Genomic DNA, 21,516 nt, shown 5'->3' with positions numbered 1-21,516 from the left:
TCGGGGGGAAGGGCGATGAGGAGAAATTGCGGGGCAAGTTTTCGTTTATCCCTGTAGGGAGAAGAGATGGAGGGGCAAAAGCAGCCTTAACCTTGTCAGGCACATAGTCAGATAGGTACAAAAGTCGATCATGGATGATGGATGATGTCTTCCTGAGTTTCTTGGAAAGTCAACTGAGCAATAGACATGACGACAATGTATTGGATAGCAGTCTTATGAGCTACCAGTCGGGGCAGAGCTGTCAATATCCGGACTAATGAACAGGGAGCGACTGGAGAAATGAATGACTTGTCCAAGCGATGCCGCAGCAATCCGTCTCCTTTTTAGGTTCTTGGCGCCACATTGGGGGCTGGTGGAAGATGCTATCCAATCAGAAGTGGAACGCTACTGCATCAGCCACAAATGACCCCCACTATTGAATCACTGGCGAGTTCACACGCAACAACTTGAACTGAATCCGCCCGCGGTGTCCGGTGACAGCACGGCAACATGAACACTGCACTGGCAGACAGAACCCTTCCTCGGCTTGGCGGGGGTCCTCGGCCTTCCAGAAATTACTAAATTAAGCTGTGGGCCATGGTTGCCGCCCTCCAAGACATCCATGCTACGAGTAGTTCGGGATCCTGTCAACGGGAATAGAAGTGTTGCAGTCACACAATTTTCACCGAGTACCCATGCAGAATCGAGATCTACATAGGTTATCAGTAGCTCATGGTAACATTGCACAGGGGAGGACTTCTGCTCCTGTAATACCGGATAAATTCAAAGAGAGGTAAGGAAATATCATCCTATCTGTAACAGTAGTCTCCGAGCGAGCAATCCGGACACCGTGCCAAGACTCTACTCTGAGCCCCTGAGCGATTCGCCACGTGTGCCTCAATGAGTGGCTGTGTCTCCGCGACCAAAGGCACCGCTCAGCCACACCCTTCCTTCCTCTTTCAATCTTTTCTTCGTTCGCCGAGGGGCTACGGAACTGTTCGGAGCATTGATCTTTCTACCTAGGGTCCTTCTGCTCTTCTGCTGCACGGAAAATAGTGCACCTCCAAATAACCAATGCACCTGTAACACAAAATAATCAGATGTGCCTGACTCGGTCGAGAGAGTATGAGAAACTCGATTGATCCAGAATACCAGTCATATAGCGGAGTAACTGTGCCAAGTAGGACACCCAGGCAACAATATTTACAGTCTCGACCCAATATACCACAAAACGCCTCAAATTCTGGTCAATTCGTTCCTCTGCTTCAAACTCAAAGTTCACCTCAATCCAATTTGAAACTCGTCATAAATTGCATTTGCCGGAAAATGAGGACCACATTCTGCATCTGACACAGTGTCCAGACGTGTCAGGCCCATCATACTGACTGACCGGCTTTCGCCGTCGTATTAATATTAAAACCAATCATGAGCTGCCGGCGAAGTTGCTGGATTCAGCACTTCCGGGGTAGAAGAAGGCAGCGACACTACAAGTCTCGTTAGAAAAAAGTTCAACAAAACATGGCTGAAAAAAACAATAGAACATACCCAATAATAACATAGGCTGCGATGAGCAGAGATCCCTCCAGGTAGTTACTTCTGCCGTCCAGGACAAGGAAGTTCACGACGAAGGCCGTTACGAAGAGCGATATAGTTTCGAATAGAGTAAAGTACAAAGACATGTCTTTGTCCATGCACCACCCGAGGATAACTACCAAGGGAGTGACGAAGATAGCTGCTGAGGGTCAGCTCGGGTTCTAGAAAGTCCAAGGGTCTAACAAAACATACCAATCTGGATACTGCTACCAACAGACACACCAATAGCAAGATCCATCTTGTTCTTAGTAGCCACACTCACGGCCGTCACGTGTTCGGCGGCGTTACCAACAATAGGCAGGATGATCAGACCGATAAAAGCCTCGCTGACAGACGAGCTTTGAATCATGTTGGGAATGGCATCAACCAAGAATTCTGCACAGACCGCAACAAGAGCGGTTGAGACGAGGAGCATGACCACCGCGGAGGTGCGAGACATTTCTGGCTCGGGGTGTTCAGGAGTGTCTTCAACAGTGGCCGCGCTGACCACGGTGGGCATGCGAGATGCTCCACGGGCAAATTGTACAGCGCTTCCCACGGGTGGAGGACGATTGGAGAAAGAAGGCAGCGAGTGTGTACGGCGGAGACCAGATGCAGCGGAAAGATTCGTTGGTTGTGCAATACCCGGCGCGGTAGAGAACACTGTATTGGAGAGCAGTGAGGGAATGGTAGGCCGAAATGGCGATCGCCTCTTAGGCACTTCAGGGACCTCCTCGACAGGAATTGGTAGATCGCCATGATCAACAGCAGGTTCCGATTGATAAGACTTCAAGGGTGGCCGTCCGCCCATAGCTGTATTGGTAGCGCCTTGAGCGCTTTCCGTACGCTTCTCACGCTTCTTCTTCTCCTGCTTCTTGGCCTTTCTCTCTTGCTTCGAGGTCCTAGGGGCAGCTCCGAAGTCACGCGACTGCGGTTCGTAGTCCCTCGAGTGTGGCTCGTGGTCCGCATCGTAGCGAGTATCGTCGCCAAAATCAATGACAAACGACTCTGAACCCTCTGCATGACTAGTGGTACTGTTCAAGTCACCAGAACCGTGGGCCTCATCAATGACAGCCGACGATGGCATATCCACCAGGGACTTCTTACGGAACGATTGTGGAGATACTGTTCCACGTGAGCTCGTGCTTGATTTTCGGTGGCGTCTGTGTTTCATGGCCCTCTTGATGCGTTTGGCGGTGGACCAGGAGGTTGTGGTGTCGACCGATTCGTCGGAAGAACTGCTTGAATCCGACGAGCTGTTCATAAACTCGGCCAACACACCCGGGTGGGATTCTTCGTCAATAATCTGCTGAGGAGTGCTGGCGTAGAGATAGGCATGCGACTTGAGTTGGAAAACGATGTACAAGGCGTATACAAGAAGCAAAACCTGTTATTTGTGACACTTAGTATTTGATGCGCTTCTCATCGTACTTCTGAGGGAGCTTACCACACTAGTTCCTCGGCTAACTTTGAGAGTGTATTTGTCGGCGTTCGAGCTGTCTGACCACGAAGCATGGAAGGCCGTCTGATGACTATGTTAGTTCTGGACCCTCAAACGAATCAAGTCATCACTCACAGGTAATAACAAACTCATGACGCTCAAGCTAAGAAGACAAGCGCTCATTTGAGTGACCGTACTGTTGTAGATCTAGAGAAGTTAGTACACAACTCAGAAACACAGACGAGGATTGCTTACCTGTTCCTGAAAACGCAAGCCTCCCAAAAGAAAGGCCATGCCCAGAATCAACAGTAGATTTGCCAGAATGGATCCCAAGAGGGATGCTTGCACAATTCGAATCTCATTCTTGACAAGTGCAATGATGAAAATGATTAACTCGACTGCATTTCCAAAAGTGACATTGATCAGTGCACCGACGGTGTCACCTAGGCGGCTGGCAACACACTCAGTCGCGTGACTGAGGAGACCAGCCAAGGGAATGACAGCGATCGCGTTCATGGCGAAGATCAACCCCGAGTTCAACCCGGCCGCCTGGACGGCGATACCAGCGGGCACGAAGATGAGCAGCACATTGACCCAACTGTGGCAAAGAGCCGTCTTGGTGTGGCTGCTGAAGCGGACCATGCCATCCTTCATGCGCGTGAAGAGTCCGGGCTTAGTAGTCTCATTTGAATTCTTTTCTGACTCCGGGCTGGCCGGGTCACGTATAGCTTCCTTCACTTGCCCATCTTGAGCCGCTGCCTCATCGGAGGCTTGGTCTGCCTGAGAGGAAGCTTGAGTTTGGCGAGTTGACGCGTGAGCTTTCGCCCACGAGTGAATCCGGTCTGTGAAATCGAGAAGTTTATCAGTTGGTTTCTCAGAAAGAACAGCAAGATTCATGCACCAAGAAAGCCACCAAAGTTTGGCGCGCGTGCAGTGTTTGGAAGCGAGTTGAGGGAAGGGGTATCGGTAGGTGACCGAAGCACTTACGCATGTATTTCAGAACCAGAAGCAGGAATAATCAAGGGGGAAAGGCAGAGGAGCCTGAGGCGTATCACAGAAATGAGATGGGATAGGAAGAAACAGAAGAAGAGAAAGAAAACTGTGTCTGAACACACAGGAAGAAGCAAGCCAAGCTTCAAGTGGATTTATGGGAAGTTGGAGAGGGCAAGACAGACAGCGAAAATGAGGACAATATAAGGACGAGCGGCCGGCCGGGGCCCTTGGCGTGAGCGGCAAGCCAATGATGCCGGCCAAGCCCCAGCATGATCATCCTGCACCTAACCATGAAAGGGGAGGAAGCCCATGGTCCATGGCCCCGTCTTGCTTGCCCCGTTTTGCGTCCAACTCCCTCCCTCTTGTTAGTTACTGTAGGTTGTTATCTACGGAGTATCGTATCGTGTTATCAATCATCCACCCTCATTTGTTTTTCTTCATTTTTTTTCTTCTTTTTCTTTTACTTTTTCTTTCTCTTTCACCTTCCCCCCCTTCCCCCTCCTGCACTGCATCCTATCAGCTCACCCTTCCAAGGCCTGCCAAGGGCAGCTACACCGTGCTGAGGTCATCGGCTTATCTCCGACATGAGGACTCGGATCCCGCTCTTCTGTCGGTATTTTTCATTTATTTTTATCTTTAGAGGCTCGGCAATCGGTTGAGTCGCAAAACACAGCAACAATTGACGACGGGTGATGATTGATGACCTTACTGTATCTATCCACTCCACTGGTGGGGCATGAGGGCTGTTAATCTGGGTTCCCGTCGATCGAATTCGTACGGTTCCCTTCTGCAGCCCGTCGACCTGGTATCCATTCTAGGGCTTGGTGGTAAACCAGGCTAAATGTTTCTAGTGCAATCGACGAAATAACTTCCTCTTTTCTTGGGTAGTCGAAGATGCCAATTAGTTCATACTTCACCTTGCTCAATCGGTCTGCAACCTGCAAGGGGATGGACGAACTCCCCAGGACCATGTCAGAATGCTGGGACCCAGAACATGGAGACCTCCCAATTTTGTGATCGAATTGCGACTACGGAAAACCTGCCCCCGAGGCCACGCCTCACTCACTCCTGGAAGAATAAATCACCTAGGGCTATCGATCTATCTTCCCGGCACATTGCCGTCTATGGAGTATAGAGCACTATTTTATTATAACCAATTTCTCGACGCAGCAATAAGAGTGAGACACATCCATGACTATCACCGAGGAAAATGCCCATATTTTACCTACCCTACGTACAGGTAATTACGATACCTATTAGATCGATAAAGACCGCCTTGCCTTTGGACGACCCATTGAATATATTTGTGGACAGCGATCTGGGAATCCGGAGCTTTCCATTGGTCGACTGTCTGCAAGATGTTAGCCTCGTCCCAGTCGGAGGGATTCCTCCGAAGTCCGACGTACCTGTATTGTCACCCGTATCATACCCAATCATACATCATCGTCATCCGGGACGGGCACTGCATGCTTGGGTCGTTGCCACGGCTGGCAACAGCTTTGGGTAACGCGTCACATGGCCGAGGTCAGAAGAAGGCAAGATGTGTGCAAACAGAGAGCGCGTCATCCATCGCCATTAGGTTACGTTTACAGTTTGGTAGTCAATTTGACATTCCTTTCTTTAGCTTGGACTTCTTTCGATCCAGCTACGCCTCGGTTGAGTTCTCTATGACTCAGTAACGTCTCATCGTCAACGCTATTCCCGCCTGGTAGGGCTCCGAGTCTCCGACCCCTGCGTCACAGACTCAGCCACATATCTGGGGCCCACTATCTCCTCCACCAGCACCAACGCTACGTTGTGGCTGAGGAGAATAACTTCCCGGGGACCATGGTAAGTGCTGAGATGACATGATGGCCCCGATGGATAACAGGAACGTGCCAAGGCGTGGCAGAGACAGCCAGGTGCTAGAGCATTCCATGTTGCAAAGTCAACTAGTCGCGCGATTTGTCGCCTCCTCGTGCTTGGGAGACTGGACCACACGACACTGGCGCCAGCTGTCCATAAATGAGGTCATTTGTAGTACTCATGTACAGTCCTGTACAGTACTTTCGACCTATTCCAGTCTACCACATTTGATGCAGCCTCGTTTGACAGGTCTTGGCCAGTGAGCGGGGTAGTATTCGTAAACATGCCAATGCGGGGGTGATGTCCAAAGCCTCCGTGGCGCCGCGTAAGGCAGTCCGAAATGCGATGATGGAGGGGATGGCTGCTCATTATCAACACCAGCACTGGTCAGTCACACCCAGTTCTGCAACCACAACTTGAAAATACCTCAGATTGACTGGCCAGGAGGGCGCTCCTCTGTGTCGATGCACTATGAGGGACTTATCATGGTTGCTCAACAGGTTTGGATGCTGTCATTTGCCGGAAGGGGGAAATGCGTATGAGAGAAGAGCCATCACCTGAGTTGTGTCGCAGGCAGACACTCATTCCTGACTCATCTTGACTGCGGGATGCATAAAGTATGCATCTGGTCAGGTGATCAAAGCTCAGAGCAGCGGGTAAAGACTTATCCCGCCTGGATACAATCAATAATGCTTGTCCTTCTCCCTGCCGACTCTGATAGCCATGGAATTGCTGGGTCTATTTCCGAAGGCCTGCAAAAACCTCAAATTTTTCTCCGTAGGGCAGTATTGATAGCCTGGGAAGATGTGAAAGGATCGGATCAAAGTCAACTCCAATTGATAATCATACTAACTACTGTCTTCCACCAAATACACCACCCACCCTTCGTCAACGCTCAATCTGCATCAGCAGTGATCAGCTCAAGTCGATAATCGAACAGCCCGGTGTGACTGAAACTACTACCAGGCTGTACTACGTATATCACTCGATCCAAAGACAGTATCTCAATGATCGTCCACCTTCGAAAACTTAGTCAAAGGAAAAGAAACTTTCGAGTCGGCATTTAGCTCGGCAGGCGCCATGGATTTCAGGCACGGCAACCCGATCCGGATGCGGCCCCGGACGTCGGCGATTCGATCAACAACGCTAGTTCAGATCACGAGAGGATGAATTTTCCATCCTGTCCTCTCTCGAGCATCTTTCGAGTCTCCTCATATATCATACTGAACTTTTCGATCAATCAGTCCACCTGATTCAGCAATACATTGCACGAGACACAGTTGACACACCATGGCTCCTCCTCGGAGCTCTGGTGGATCCAGACTGTCCAAGGTGCTCAGGTATGAGATTCCGCACTCGATGCCTTAATCTACAGTAAGCAGGAGCTGAGAAATGCCTCACAGCGCACTCAACCCGAGGACTTGGAGGCGACGCCTGGGCCTGGATACTCGAACCTTTCTCATGATGTTGAAAGGTGCTTTGCCACCGACCATTGTCATCGCAATGTGAGCGAACCTAGTATCGACACATATCAAAGCAGTCGACTTACATCCATTGTAGTTATCAGAGCAGTTCTATTGCGGACATCACACTGACTATTGGCTACCTATCCGCGTTGATCTCCGTCCTGTCGCAGGCTCTCATGCCCCGCGCGAAATTCATGAAGATCATGTTCTTTGATCTCCTGTCCACATGCGTATCCGCATCACTCTGTTGTCTGGCGATATTCTGTGCTGTGAAGGCAAGAGAACACAACACTCCGAAAGATGCAAGCGAGAGTGTCCGCACTGGCTTCAGCAGCGATGCCTGTGCCGTATCTGCCATATGGCTAATATTTATGATCTGGTAATTGCGCCGCCTCGACTGTGCTGCTGCAGGCAAAGCTGACAGTTCTTTGTAGGGGTGCAAATACGATCCGTGCCTGGAAACCGATGGAGCTGCAGGATCCTATGGTGGCGTTCTCGATTTTCTGCTCAGTGACCATCACCCGAGCTGGGACATTTGTGACACTATCTGATGGTTTGAGCTTTGTCAGCCGATTGTTGAAAGGGTTTATGCTGGGCTTTGCGATTGCCATCGGTGTCTCTCTCTTCATATTACCGATCACGAGCCGAGGGCACGTGTTCGAGGACATCAAGGGCTACGTCGCGCAGATTGACGCCGTGCTCCGAGCTCAGATCGACTTCGTAGGGGAGAGCCCAGATGTGTGGACTGGCGACCAGAGTCTTCTTAGTCGAACCCGGACTGCTCGGAGTTTGGGCGAAGCAGGGAACAACGGGGACTCGAGTTTGGAAGCAAAGAAGGGAGCTCTCGGCGCGGCAATAACAAAGTTGAATGCCTTGCATGGGAAGTTGCAGTCGGATATGTTCTACTCGAAGGATGAGATCGCCTGGGGAAAGCTATCGGCTGATGATTTGAGTGGTATTGGTGGTCTGCTACAAAGCCTTCTGCTGCCCCTGTCAGGGATGGCAATGCTTCCTGAAATCCTCGATATGATTGTGAAAAATGAAGGGACCCGCAACAACAGCTTTGGGTCGTGTGAGAATGACGAGGCACCAACGAAGCAGGCTGAGTTACAGAAAGTTGCCGAGACACTTCATAAAAGATTGGTAGAGTCTGCTCGCCTAGTTAACATTGGCTTGCAATATGTTCTGTTGAGCTTGGAACTAAAGAAGAGGAAGCACATCGAGAAATCGTACCAAGAGAAAGATGAAGAGGCAACAGGCGGCATGCTTAGTCCGTTGCAGCAGGGCTTCACGGCACGATTCCAGCAAGAAATAAGCCAGTACTATTCCCGACGCAAAGACCTCACGAGAACCCTGGCATCTCTCGAGGCATTCTCATTGTCCGAAAAGGCCGACGATGCCTCTTCAAACAACGATCAGAGAGCCGTCGCAGCTGATCCCGACGTGAAACAGGAATTTTTCATGATTCTGTACATGGGCCATTTGCAAGACAACATTTTGAAGGCGACACTCGACCTGGTCAAATTCGCGGATAATAAGATTGATGATGGCACGATGAAGCGCAGCCGACTCATTTTTCCCAAACAGAAGACTATCTTGCAGTGGTTGTCTCCTGATTCTGAACAACAGGAATCCGGGGAAGGCTCTGGCCGGCGACAGTCTTCCCATGTCAATCCCTCCGCTGTCTATGAAGAGCGCGAAGCAGAGACATTTCCAGACCCCGAGCACCTGCCGCCTGCCAATGTCTTTGAGAAGGGAAGCGTAGTGCTTCGCATCATATCGAAAGTTATCAAGTCTGAGCAGAGCATTTTCGGATTTCGGGTGGCAGCAGCGGCATTTTGCGTCGGTATCCTAGCCTTCCTGCGACAGACTCAAGATTTCTTCATTCACCAAAGATGCATCTGGGCCATGATTGTCATTGTGATCGGTATGAACCCAACCAGTGGGCAGACGATGTTCGGCTTTGTGGCTCGAATTGCCGCGACTGTCGTGTCGATGGTGTTGAGCTTGATCGTGTGGTACATAGTGGATGGAAAGACTGCCGGAGTCATAGTGTTCCTTTACATTGGAAACATATTTGAAGTACGTCTGTTGGGGAAGAACTCTCAATCACTCATCGCTGACTCACCTGGCAGTACTACTTCTACATCAAGGTTCCGCAGTACTTCGGCGCAACCGTAATTGCCATAGTGACATTCAACGTTATCGTCGGATACGAATTACAAGTCCGTCCGCCCTCTCTGCATTCCATCCAAACAATCCTCAGGTCTAACTGTCTTTCAACGTTCTCTAGGTCCGCAAACTCGGAGTCGAAGTCGCCACCTCCAACGGCCAGCCCTATTACCCCATCTACATCTTCGGCCCCTACAAACTCGCAGCAGTCGCCGCCGGCTGCGCCATCTCCTTCTTCTGGGTGATCTTCCCGTACCCGATCACCGCCAAATCGACCCTCCGCAAAGCGCTCGGACGGGGCCTCTTTGTCCTCGCCAAGTTCTACAGCTGCATGCACACGACGATCGAGCTCTGGCTCAACGGCTCGCTCGGCAGCGTCGACGACGACGTGCGCTCCGCCGCCCACCACCTCGACCATACCCGCCACAAGATCTTCAAGGAGGAGATGATCCTCCTCAACAGCCTCCGGATGCACAGCCACTTCAGCACCTTCGAGCCCCCGATCGGCGGCAGATTCCCCAAGCCGACCTACGACCGCATCATCGGCCAGATCCAGCGCACGCTCACCAGCATGGCGCTGATGGCCCACACCACGCAGACCCTGGACGCGTTATCCATCGACAGCCAGCCCGGCGCCGGCAGCAACTCCGAAGAAAACAAATGGGTAGCGAGACTGGCGTCAATCGCGCTGCAGTCCGCGGGCTTCAGGTCGCACCAGATCACCTCGCTGCTCTGCCATCTGTCGGCGTCCATGACCAACGCGCAGCCGCTGCCGCCGTACCTCGCGACGGGCGACTCCTTCCCGTTAGCGCGGGAGCTGCAGCGCATTGACGGCGAGCTGCTGAGCATCCGCCACGTCGAGGATCCGGCGTTTTCGGCGTTTGTCTGTCTGGAGGTGCTGCGGTCGGTGGTCAGCTTCACTTTGGATGATCTGTTACGGTATGTTTATCTGTGCGACTTTCTCTCGTTTCTCTCGTTTCTCTCTCCCTTCCTCTGAGAAACAAACAGTCGCTAACATGATATGTTCAGTGATGTGAGAAGTCTCGTCGGAGAACTGAGCTTCGAGTTCCACGTGCGCCACGCGCAGGAGAACGCGGAATCGCAACGCTTGATGTCGGAGGCCGATGCTTGAACTGACTGACAGGTGCATGTGGTTCAGAATAAACTGTATAATGCATAATCATATCTATCAATGTAGTTGATTACATATCTGCTTCTACGCCGAGAAGCGGCACGCACTTGACATCAGGGGCAAGTAAACCTATCCACTTATCGGGTCACTTCTCGGTAAGGACTATTTTGAACAGCATGTCTTATATTAATTTTATTGCATCACTATTACAACAGCAAGGCCTGCTGGCCCAATGGTAAGGCGCTTGACTACGAATCAAGAGATTGCAGGTTCGAGCCCTGCGTAGGTCATTTCTTTTTGCTTTTTTCCCACCTTTGCATGCCGCACGGGAGGGAATCTCGCCCCGAAGACTCGTTGACTACGGACTTATACATCAATTCATGTTTTTTTTTTTATCTTTTACGTGTGATATCGTGCTTGCAATCGCCGAAGGAACCAGCAGAATACCTACCTAACCAGGAATTGGGACGGGTCTGTCTATATCTTGGGAGGCTTACTCTTCCGCTTGACCCGAGGTATTATAGCTGGTCGAGTCTGGGTTTGTCGCAGCTGACTTAGGGCGAATTCAAGGGTATTTAAACAAGAGCGATAGTTACCAATGCTCTGGAAACAATATCATGTCTTAAAATGTGACTTAAGCAGTAGTGTAGCTTTATTGGCTATGAAGATAAAAGTATTATACATTCGGAGTTAACAGATGAAAGCCGGGCATCTTGATTTGGTATTGTGCCGCAACCTGATAAACAAAAATAAGAAGCGGCTCGGACACCAGCCCCTGTCTACCTCTAGCAAGAAGCGCCGGAGGGAACGTTCTCGCAGTCGGAGCTGGTCTCACCACCGGTGATGTCAACGCCGGACCAGGTCCAGTCGGAGCAGCTGCCGTCACCGCAGAGGATGTAGACCTGGACAGCGTCATCCTCGATCGAGCCGGTGACACCATCGACGGTCACGTCGGTGATGGGGACACCAGTGGAGGGGGTACCAGTAGGGCTGCCGTTCTCGTAGTCCTGCTCGATGACAATTCCGTAGTCGGTGATGCCGGAGAGCTGGATGTTGGAGTAGGTGATCTCGCTAACATCACCGGTGTCGCCGTAGATGGTCTTGATGCGGACACCGTTGGCCGAGTCCGTGACGGTTGAGTCCGAGATGGTCACGTTCTTGACGGTGTTGTCATCACGGCCACCCACGGAGCCGATGGACAGACCGTGGCCACCGGAGCAGGTACCGCCGGTGAAGAGGATGTTCTCGCCGGAGTTGATGGCGATACAGTCATCCTGGTTCTTGACGGTAGCACCGCTGATGTACACGCCAGTACTCTCGCTGATGTCGAATCCGTCGGTGTTGTGGCCACCGTTGTCGTCACCGTCGGAGTTGTCGATGGTGATGTCGGTCAGGTAGACGTTGGTCGCCTGCACACTGATGGCCTGCACCGGAGTGTTCTTGATCTGCAGGCCCTTGATGGTCGAATCCTCGACATCGTGGACGTACATGAACTTGGGCTTGGTCTTGCCACCGTTGGTGCCCTCGCTGTCCCACCAGCGAGAGCCATCACCGTCAATGACAGCACCGTCAGACTGGGTGATGGTGAGCTGCTTGCCGCCGAAACGGATAAGAGGACCATCCCATTCCTCGTAGCCGAAGCTGGTGGTACCCTCAAAAGTGATCTGGTATCGTTAGCTGGGTCTAAGCTAGTGACTGTTGTAGGAAAACTTACGGTGGCACCGTCAGCGGCGTCGGACAGGTCAAGTGTCTCTCCGGCGGGCACCTCGATGTTGCTGAGGACGACGTTGGAGCACGAAGAGATGCTTTCGCTAGCCTCGCTGGCAGAGGTGAAAGTGCAGGTAGAAGAGGACTTCTTCACAAGGTCGGAGACACGAGACGCAGTAGGAGCGGCCGAGACGACGGAGCCGACAGCGGCCAGGCCGAGAAGCTGGAAGGAGTGCATGATGGATTCTGGTCAACAGAATCGTGATAAAGAGTGAATAAAGGAAGGAATGAGTGTCTGATCAACAGAATCGAAAGAGAGAACGTGGTTGTTGAGATGATCAGAGCAAGAAAAGAAGTAAAGCTTTTATACCGTGAAGGCAGCTTCTACTCATAGGTCCAGGTCCTCGATAACAGGTCCCGCCCGATATCAATCTCGAACGGCTATCGGGCGCTCCACGGACCTCCTCGAATCCACGCTGTTTCACCATACCCGTCCGTTGGCTCGGCAGTCGGCGTCTCGACGCCTCAGAGAATCCCAATCAATGATGATCGTCGTCATCAAGTCTCAAACAGAATAGCTCGGGTTCCACGGTGGGCCCTGACTGCCGATCCCATGCCGCACTGCTTCGGCAAATTTGGGGTTCAAATGCAGTGCAAACATCCGATGTCCGAGCCAGTCGGCTTGGCAACTTGCTTAGCAAGTCTTAGTCTTGTGTGACGAGTCTTGTTTTGCTGGGCATGGCACGATACGAAACGAAGCATCCATCAGTCGTGGCGGCACGGCGCATCATCATTGCTCAGCGGGCCAACAACCCTGGGGCGGAACGGTCGGAAAGACCCTGCTTCTTGCCTCAAGAGGCTCGTCTCGAGTACACTGAGTACGTAGGCCTCGTCATGGTGAGCGACGCGAGCTGCCCCTGCATACTGCCAAGAATCATCTCCGACTTCTTGGCTCATATCAGACGATATTAAGGGCATTCCTTCCGCTCCAGAAGCGGCTAAGCAACTCGCCGGAAACTGTACGCCGGTTTTTCTGGCGACAAGTGAATCCAGGAGGATTATCTTCCACGAATCCAAAACGTCGCTCTTTCTTAGTGAATGCTTCTGCAGAGGCCTGAGGGTTGCCGATCTCGTCTTCGTACTTCGGATGGCCCGGAGTCAAACCCCTTTGTTTAGCTTCACAATCGGTGCGGCGAATTTTTCGTTTCTGTACCTTGGCGACGAAAGTTTTGCCGGCGTTGTTGAGTATTATCATTGATATCCTCCCTGTTTATCACAGTGGGCTTGAATGTTGTAGAAGTTGTTGTAGAAGTTGAGATGGCGGGCGCAGTGAGACTGCCTTTTTTCGTTTGATCGCACCTGCCGGAAATAAGTTGAAACCCGCCGCATGTAATGAGGATGAGAAGTCTCAGGTAGCGATGCTGATCACATTCATCTATCGCTATCACTATCAACGAGTATACAGTATCAGTAGTCATGGATTGGTTTAGTTTCATCCTATCCCTCTTGGCCATCGAGGTCAGTTTGTTCACATCACTCACAGCAGCTGAGTGTTCGCCCCTCCAGATCCATCGACCCTCTCTCCCGGGTATCGAAGTGGTGGCGTCGATGGTCTTCCCTGTGTTCGACATGGAGATTGACGGACTTCAAGTCAATCCAATCAAGCATCGTCGAGTCAGCGTGACCTTCTGCAATGTCAGCCTGACTTACACCCACCCCGGTTGGGATGATTTGATTAACATCAAGGTGTGGCTACCTCTCTCGGGTTGGAACAAGCGCCTGCAGGGCATCGGTGGCGACGATTTTGCGGGGACCCGCGGTGACAGTGCCACGGCCATGGCCGTGGCCGAGGGGTATGCAGCAGTTAGCTCCGACTTGGGGCATAATGCATTCGCCCCGTCGGCACGAGAATGGGCGCTCGATGACGAGTCGGGGCATGTGAACGTGGCCCGGCTGCTGGATTTCTCCTCCGTCGCTCTGTCCGAGATGGCTATTCTGGCGAAAGACGTTGTCCAACAATTCTACGGAGAGGTGCCGAAGCGTTCCTACTGGAACGGATGCTCCGGGGGCGGCCGCCAGGGAATGGTGCTCGCGCAGAGGTTTCCCGATGCTTTTGATGGGATTTTAGCGGGTTCTCCATCTCTCAGCTGGGCGCATTCGATGCCGGCGAGCTATTGGTCCAACTTTGCGATGCGTCTGCTGAACATCCATCCATCTCCCTGTGTGATGAACGCTATTGCTGCGGAGGTCATCAAGGCCTGCGACGATCGTGATGGAGTCATCGATGGAATCATTACCGAGCCAGACCTTTGTGACTTCAATGCGCTTCTCCTTGTCGGCAAGCATGTCGACTGCGGTGATGGAGTCGACGTTGAGATTACGCTTGATGTGGTCATTCTGGCCCAGAAGATGTGGCAGGGCATGCGCGATCAGTATGGTGTGCCTTTATGGCATGGCTTTTCACGAGGTTCGTTGTGGCATGGCACTGAGTGCTCCTCATCAGAAGCGGTCCACAATCATAATTGCAGCCCTACGCTCTATCGCGTTGTGATCGACTGGCTGTCGCTGTTCCTCGCGCAGAACCCAGATCTAGATCTATATCAGTTGAAGTTGACATATCCAGAGTTTGAAGGCTTGTTCCGTCTCTCGGTCGCCGGCTATCGGTCCATAATCAGCGCCGACTCTCCTGACCTTCACGAATTCAAGAAGCGCGGCGGTAAGATCATTCACTGGCATGGGCTGAACGACGAGAAAATAGCTCCCGGTGGGTCCAAGGCCTACTATGCGGCCGTGGCAGAGCGTGATCCTGCGGTCAGGGACTTTTACCGGTATTTCGAGGCTCCAGGGGTCGGCCACTGTGGCTCAGGGCCGGGCCCTGCTCCTTCGGCCATGATGGCTGCACTGACAACATGGGTGGAAATGGGAATGGCCCCAGATAGCCTTCCGGCTGTATCGGAAGATGGGAGTCTGTCGAGAATTGTGTGTCCAGACCCGTTGGTAGTCACCTACCTGGGAGGAGATCCTGATAAGCCTGAAGGTTTCGGCTGTTGGGGATCAATGGGAGAACCCGAGGATCGGACGGGCTGGCCTTTGTATGTTGGATGGGGCTGGGACGATGTTGAGACAGTCGTTTGGGCATAGAAGATGGGTAAAGTATAATAGGTAGGTTGACATAGACTTTTAGGAGGTAGGTGTTGTGGTAGATGAGGATGTACAATATGGTGGTAGCCTAACTACAGAAATTCAATGTAGGCTCCTTTGTGACTTGGGGACATGGTCTGTGAAGGAGGACAGACAAAAGCAAAAAAGAGAGGGCCGAACGCGGATCGAACGCGTGACCTCGGGATCTGCAATCCTACGCTCTACCACTGAGCTACCGACCCATTTGATGATACGTCATCACGCAGCACAAATTATACTCAAGTGACATAATCGACCATCTTCCCAAAAGTCATCATCTCTTTCATCTATTCGGCGTCATCCAGCCATAACATATGACCGCCCCCAAATCTCTCAATTCCTGGATCTTTTCCTCTAGGAGTCCGTCGGGTAACTGTGGGCTACAACCTGGCTTGATGAGGATAGGATATTCTGGCATGGTTGATTCTAATCCTTTCTTTCGCACAACAGCCGTGAGTTCGCTAATATATATCCACATTTCGGGTCGAACACTCGCCATCCCGATGAAGCCGTTGGCATTTGCAGTCACATACCGACAAGGTAGCTCATCATCGCACACCTATCTGAGTCTGACCGAGCACATACACAATCCACAATTGACAGACACTAGGCCACAGCGAAGATCAATGCGCAAATCTGAAATCCAAGCGCTTGCTCCCAGTTTCCGTCGTGGTATTGATATAATGCTGTCGTTGCTGCACGATAGAAAAGAGGGACTATCAGTAACCGTATCGAATGCTATGGGCAGTGGGAATAGAGTAACAAGAAAGAACCCACCTCCTCCGTCATAGCATTCCAAACCTTGTCCCTATGCTTGTTCCGCAAAGTATAGTAGACCTTCGTAAGCAAGAACAGCACGATCGCGAGGACGTTGATGCCCAGAAGCACGGAGTTTCCCCGACGGTACTTGGGTTTGTCGTCTGTACGGTAGATGTTGTTCCCGATGATACCGCCGACTTGGACGAACACTAGATGTAGCAGGGGGTGTTAACGTTAGCACTTGGGTTCACAGGGGCTTGCGAGGGTGGGTTGGTTCTCATCGTATGAAGATGAATCACTCCAGAACTTTGCTATTGGGAAGGGTGGTAGGGGTAAGGGGCAGCTCACTGTTGTACAGCGCCGCGGAGATCGTGCGCGTGCCCACGTTGTTTGAGTTCTTCGAGGTCCATCCGACCAGAATTGCGTGGCAGTACGGGTAGCACAGCAGCGTTGTTACGAGGCCGAAGGTGCCCCATGCGTTGTTCATGGTGCCGGACCAGAAGCGCAGGGCGATGACGCAGGGTAGGGTCCAGATGCTTTGGAGCATGGCGACGAAGGTGCGTTCGTTGAGATATTCGCTCAGGCGGGTTAGGAGGAGGAGGGTGATGATGTGGCCGACGCTGGAAGGGATGGTGAGGAGGTTCGTGGTGAACTGGTTGATGTCAATGTTAGTTGATCGTGCTGGAGCTGACGAGGGATTCGTGACTCACCGTACTGAAGCCGACACTCTTAAGTGTGAGCGTTATGTAGGCCGAAACGGGTGTTTGGGGAATGTAGACGATCAGGCCGAGGATGTAGATGGGCCAGAGGTCGTAGTCGCGCAGGGAGTTCCAGAGGCGGCGAGGGGTGATGGGCTGCCGATTGTGCATGTCCCCTGGTGATGTGGTGTGAGCTTCATGGGTCTGAGAGAGAATGTTCCAAGAGGAAGCAGAGATGCAAATGCTGACCTTTGGAAGGGTCGTCTCGAAGGACTCGGTTAACTACGATGCTGACTTCCCGATCCGTGAACCATCCCTGGGGCCGGAACCACTTCTTTGTGTCGACGGCAGAGGCAGGCATGCGAAAGAACGAAGCCAGACCGACGAGTAGTGTGATCAGCCCTTCGATAAGGAAAAGCCACCTGGATACCATGCGTGAGTGCACGCCTACGAGGCTCAAGAAGCATCTACTCACCTCCAGCCGGCCATGCCTTGGATGCCCCGCATATGAAGAACTCCGAATGCAATGAATGAGGTGATAATGGTAGTGGATGAAAGAGCAGTCCAGAAGATACTAAGGGAAAGATGAGTATATATGTCACGAGCCCAGCGAAGTATGATCACCTTAAACGAGTCGGGAGTTCTCTGCTGGTATAGAAGTACGACAACCACAGAACAATATCAGGAATAAAACCACCCTATTGAAAAGGTTAGAGCAAGGAAGCAATCTCCCGAAAGATTCGTTTACCTCGAGAATTCCCAGAAGCGCTCTCGTAGCGTAGAAAGTCCGCTTTCCAGTCAAGCCAGCCTGGGCTGCTGCAACGATAGACCAAAGGGTCATCTGCATCGGGATCCACCGATCCGGGCCCATCTTCTTAGACACCAACTGCGACGGCAACTCTGCAAGCAGAAAGGAAACGAGAAAGATAGTGTTACCGGTGTTGTAGTCTAACCATGTTAACTCCAGGTCATAATGCAAGGTGACTGGCTGTCTTACCATCAGTCGTCAACCCAAGGTCACTCAGCAGATTATCTGACACCGCTTGGACGAGATTGCCCCTGTCAACCTGAAGACCAAAGAACATCACACACTAAATAACCAGTCAGTGAGCAAGTAATGCAAACAAACAGTAACAGAAGTTGACATACAGCCCACAGACACACACGCCAGTCCAGCTTGCGAACCAACGCTTTCTCTTCCTCCGGGGTCCATGTGAGGGTCGGATCAAAGACGTGTCGACACTCGTACTGCGCCTTCTCGTAGATCATAGCGTAGCGCTCCGCGACCTCTGGGTCCGCGAACGGATTGTGTCCCTGTAAGTCGGAAGCGCTATCGTTGAACTGCTGTGTCTGGACATAGACGCCATCTTTGCTTCCGACCGAGTCTTGTACGGCTGAGTGACTCGTTGGGTGTGGACCAACGGACTGTTGGTCGATGTCGCTTGTTTTAGCCATGTTGCGCCAAGGCAAGTCTCTAAGGAAGCACAGAGTGACAATTGTACGAGGTCCAGTTTCAAGATCCGCGATACCTCATGAGAGGCAGGTTGTCTCCAATTTGAACTGTCGAGATTTTTAGCACGCCATTGCCAAGCTGGTCGCGTATACTGCCACTGGTTGATCGAGAACATTTATCGCCGCTCTTCGGCGATAGAGCCGGATGCAATGATAGAAAGCATGCTATAGAAAGGAAAGTCGCCCTGATAGAGTACACCAAAGCCCTCATTGTATGTACCTCGCCGTGAGCTCGCAATCCCTAGTTCGGATTGTCAAGGGGGGATAGATAAGCGTACTTCAACGGGATTTGTCCAGACATCGGCATCCACAGCAGGGTTCACCTAGAGGCAACACTCCCCGCTTCTTCGTCTTTGCCAAGTCGTTGGTGCGGCATGAGGGAGCGAAGATAGTGTAGCGGTGATGCCTTCAGGGTGAGGATGGCGTCATCTTGAGGGGCTGCCCTTGCTTGCCCATCTCAATTCCACATTGATGAAAAACGCAATGGCTACCTCACACAGCGCCTGGACTAATGGGATTTCTCTAAATTGGGGTATCTTCTAATCTAAAATCTATGTATATGATGGCAATCCAGCTGGTTCACACCGGGCCATTTGTGGGTTCCAGTATCTCGGCGTATCGATTGAGAGAGCGACCTATTAGGTTGACCAGCTGCCATATATAATCTCCTGTAAACAACCTCGCCCAGAGCCTTGTCACAGTTGCACTTAGTCTTGTGTTATTCGACAGGAGCCAATCGCGGGAAACCCCGTGCTGGACTTCCATGACCATCTCTAAAACAAATTCAAGCAGCTTGCTCTCTTGTTCAGTGAGACTCGGCTCTGGATTTGAGACCGTCGCCACCTCTAGCCACTTGGCCAGTAGAACGGCACATTCAAGCGAGCACAAGGCGTATTGATTGGACCAGGACACGACAAGAGTGTGCGCCACATAGTTTATGCCCAGTTTGATGGGTGTGCTGAGCGCATGAGCACAGTGTAATGCGGCGCGAGTAAGTCTATCGCTCCGTTGCACACATAACTCATCCTTCAAAGAACGGGCTATCTCATCCGGGTTCCAGGTTTGTAATCGTCGCGCGGAGCTGAAATCGGCATTGAGACGGATATATGCTAGACGGAGGAGAGCTGTCGAGGTAAAAGAGAGCGGACCGTGAGGGTTAAAAGGATCAATGGAGGATTCCTGGTTGTGTTCCCAGCACTGACACCAGTTTTCTAACGCCTGTTCTAGAGAATTGATCACTGCTGGTGATAAGAAGCCACCACTGGAGACGGGGAGGCGACTGGCTTTTTGCATCAACCAAATGTTTTGAATCATTGCGTGGATCAGTACATAGCCGCCCATTGAGGAAAAGCTTTCAAGGCGACCTTTGGCTCCAGATGATTGTGGAAAAAGTGCATTCAAGGCAGCTTGTAGCTTAGGCTCCCCGCGGCTTTGGCTTCTCTCCATAAGCCACTGGCTCGCACTCGTCGCATTCCATTCTTTTTCTGTGCAAGGCAAGTCAAGAGTGAGCTCTTCAGTCAAGATCAGCGGCGGTATGTCAAACACGATAGTATGCACGCTGAAAAAACAAAAGACGATCAGCTTCGTCCTCTTGACACATTCGTTGCGGACCCAGCTCTCCCAAGTCCCATCCTGTGCCGGCAGCTCGTTTAATCCCCCTTGTCGAAGAAGAGTTTCCATGACGCTTCGCATGTAAAGAGCCTCGTGATGTGGGGGATCGCGCTCAAACCAGCATGAAACGGACATCAATATGAGAAATGCCTGAATGGTTTCGATGATATCCTGATCTCTGACCGCCTTATCGACATGATTTGCCATTTGGTGAGTGGAGCAACCCCACTGGAATTCTCTCCGGACATGCTCAAGAGTGACGGCCTTTGCAACCTTAAATAGTTCCAAGCTCGTGTCAGGCTCGCGGCAGTACTGGGCTCCTAAAGCAGCCATAGAGAGAAGCAGATGCACGGGAGTCGCATCCGTGTCCAGCGTGGCGACGTGCAAAAATGGATAGTGGTCATGAAAACCATTCATATACCCACCAAGACAGCGGGATAAGGCGTGTCGCGACGGGACAAACGGTTCATGGACGACGTTGGCATAGTCTGTCAGAGTTGCAATAATGCGGTCCCTGCACTGCGTCGTTATCGATATTTGGCTACTAGGCTCACGAGCCTTATAGGGTGCCTGAGTCCTGTCCGGTTGGAGTGATGGCAACTGCGTTCCATGTCGAGGCAATACAGGTGTGGAAGGTGAGCCAATTTCATTGACTGACTTGTCCTTCGCAACGGTGTGACCGTATTCCGAAGTTGCTGGGTCAAAATGGAAGGCAGGGAAGAGAGGAAGTGGTTGGTAAGTGGGTGAGTAAGGGTGACTTGGAAGCGGAATGCTATCTAGGAAAGTGGTGAAGTCATCCCCATCATGGGAGATAGACTGGCCATAGCTGGTAAAAGGTTCGGTAAACCCAGGAGCTTCAGGAGGCGCTGCTGCCGCCGCTTGGGAGTTTGCGACCGTATGCCCTGGAACCGTGTCCGCTAACGGCACTGGGAAGGATGCTGGGGAAGCAGTAATTATCGGCTGACCCTGCCGAGGAGTTGGCGAAAGCGGACGACCAGCCACTGCTGATGCCAGAACATTAAGTCCGTCGAAAACCTGAGGAGAAGCAGGCTGCGGTGAGCTTGTTGGTGTAGGATCCAGGGCCGGGCTGCTGTGAGCCAGGCGTTCGTGACGCGCCAATAGGTCTCTACTAAGGTGTTAGCGAGATTCTCAAGTGTCAAAATCGAAGAGTATCGAAGAGAATCGGTGGTAACTGACTTGCGGGTAAATGACTTGGGGCATTTGGTGCATATGTACGGCTTCTCTTTTGTATCTGCGCCTCGGGGTCAATTGAATTTGTCATCTCAAATCATGGAATGAATGATAGAAGAGGGTCTATACGTGAGCGGTCATGACGCTGAAGATGCTCTAGGCGAGCAAATGTCCTGGGGCATCGCTGGCATTGGTATGGTTTGGTAGGAGAGCCCATCACAGGGGGAATGAGTATTGCGCGTAGAATTGCGAGTAGAT

The 21,516-nt window shown here is 51.8% G+C and overlaps 8 protein-coding genes and 2 non-coding genes across 10 annotated transcripts; 4 read left to right on the top strand and 6 right to left on the bottom strand.

Moving 5' to 3' along the window:
• Positions 1–1,049: 1,049 nt before the first annotated feature.
• On the bottom strand, positions 1,050–4,118 carry BO72DRAFT_234366 (putative membrane bound cation transporter). Its single transcript, XM_040939878.1, has 7 exons — positions 3,980–4,118; positions 3,248–3,834; positions 3,128–3,199; positions 2,999–3,076; positions 1,765–2,938; positions 1,525–1,711; positions 1,050–1,463 (listed from the first exon to the last, which is right to left on the bottom strand). Exons 1-7 carry the CDS (start codon positions 3,981–3,983, stop codon positions 1,403–1,405), a joined length of 2,163 nt encoding a protein of 720 aa, XP_040797490.1. The 5' UTR covers positions 3,984–4,118; the 3' UTR covers positions 1,050–1,402.
• On the top strand, positions 3,977–4,755 carry BO72DRAFT_234415 (uncharacterized protein). Its single transcript, XM_040939879.1, has one exon. The coding sequence runs from the start codon at positions 4,233–4,235 to the stop codon at positions 4,623–4,625; it is 393 nt and encodes a 130-aa protein (XP_040797489.1). The 5' UTR covers positions 3,977–4,232; the 3' UTR covers positions 4,626–4,755.
• Positions 4,756–5,666: 911 nt separating this feature from the next.
• BO72DRAFT_451660 (uncharacterized protein) lies at positions 5,667–6,367 on the bottom strand. The gene is made up of 2 exons (XM_040945542.1): positions 6,257–6,367; positions 5,667–6,191 (listed from the first exon to the last, which is right to left on the bottom strand). The coding sequence occupies exon 2, from the start codon at positions 5,901–5,903 to the stop codon at positions 5,730–5,732; it is 174 nt and encodes a 57-aa protein (XP_040797488.1). The 5' UTR covers positions 5,904–6,191; positions 6,257–6,367; the 3' UTR covers positions 5,667–5,729.
• Positions 6,368–7,120: 753 nt separating this feature from the next.
• BO72DRAFT_499976 (MFS transporter) lies at positions 7,121–10,600 on the top strand (the record flags this gene model as incomplete). Its single annotated transcript, XM_040948874.1, has 7 exons — positions 7,121–7,170; positions 7,234–7,335; positions 7,391–7,675; positions 7,731–9,378; positions 9,432–9,521; positions 9,590–10,407; positions 10,498–10,600. The coding sequence occupies 7 exons, from the start codon at positions 7,121–7,123 to the stop codon at positions 10,598–10,600; spliced, it is 3,096 nt and encodes a 1,031-aa protein (XP_040797487.1).
• Positions 10,601–10,818: 218 nt separating this feature from the next.
• BO72DRAFT_t246 lies at positions 10,819–10,890 on the top strand. Its single transcript has one exon. It is a non-coding gene; the product is annotated as a tRNA-Arg (tRNA).
• Positions 10,891–11,385: 495 nt separating this feature from the next.
• Positions 11,386–12,545, bottom strand: BO72DRAFT_462053 (glycoside hydrolase family 28 protein; the record flags this gene model as incomplete). Its single annotated transcript, XM_040946551.1, has 2 exons — positions 11,386–12,264; positions 12,315–12,545. The coding sequence occupies 2 exons, from the start codon at positions 12,543–12,545 to the stop codon at positions 11,386–11,388; spliced, it is 1,110 nt and encodes a 369-aa protein (XP_040797486.1).
• Positions 12,546–13,673: 1,128 nt separating this feature from the next.
• BO72DRAFT_234319 (putative feruloyl esterase) lies at positions 13,674–15,572 on the top strand. Its single transcript, XM_040939877.1, has one exon. The coding sequence runs from the start codon at positions 13,784–13,786 to the stop codon at positions 15,446–15,448; it is 1,665 nt and encodes a 554-aa protein (XP_040797485.1). The 5' UTR covers positions 13,674–13,783; the 3' UTR covers positions 15,449–15,572.
• A 46-nt stretch (positions 15,573–15,618) lies between these two features.
• On the bottom strand, positions 15,619–15,690 carry BO72DRAFT_t245. Its single transcript has one exon. It is a non-coding gene; the product is annotated as a tRNA-Cys (tRNA).
• Positions 15,691–16,030: 340 nt separating this feature from the next.
• Positions 16,031–18,455, bottom strand: BO72DRAFT_518217 (allantoate permease). Its single transcript, XM_040949640.1, has 10 exons — positions 18,109–18,455; positions 17,942–18,035; positions 17,693–17,892; positions 17,569–17,642; positions 17,420–17,518; positions 17,194–17,366; positions 16,957–17,120; positions 16,595–16,898; positions 16,265–16,455; positions 16,031–16,182 (listed from the first exon to the last, which is right to left on the bottom strand). Exons 1-10 carry the CDS (start codon positions 18,397–18,399, stop codon positions 16,111–16,113), a joined length of 1,662 nt encoding a protein of 553 aa, XP_040797484.1. The 5' UTR covers positions 18,400–18,455; the 3' UTR covers positions 16,031–16,110.
• A 580-nt stretch (positions 18,456–19,035) lies between these two features.
• On the bottom strand, positions 19,036–21,510 carry BO72DRAFT_480187 (transcription factor domain-containing protein; the record flags this gene model as incomplete). The annotated part of the gene is made up of 3 exons (XM_040947615.1): positions 21,388–21,510; positions 21,265–21,319; positions 19,036–21,193 (listed from the first exon to the last, which is right to left on the bottom strand). Exons 1-3 carry the CDS (start codon positions 21,473–21,475, stop codon positions 19,036–19,038), a joined length of 2,301 nt encoding a protein of 766 aa, XP_040797483.1. The 5' UTR covers positions 21,476–21,510.
• Between the last annotated feature and the right edge of the window lie 6 nt (positions 21,511–21,516).

This window comes from Aspergillus fijiensis, assembly GCF_003184825.1.
Source record: "Aspergillus fijiensis CBS 313.89 unplaced genomic scaffold BO72scaffold_59, whole genome shotgun sequence".
NCBI classification, from domain to species: Eukaryota; Fungi; Ascomycota; class Eurotiomycetes; order Eurotiales; family Aspergillaceae; genus Aspergillus; species Aspergillus fijiensis.
The sequence above is the reverse complement of the archived record's forward strand: the minus strand, read 5'-3'. Positions and strand labels throughout refer to the sequence as shown.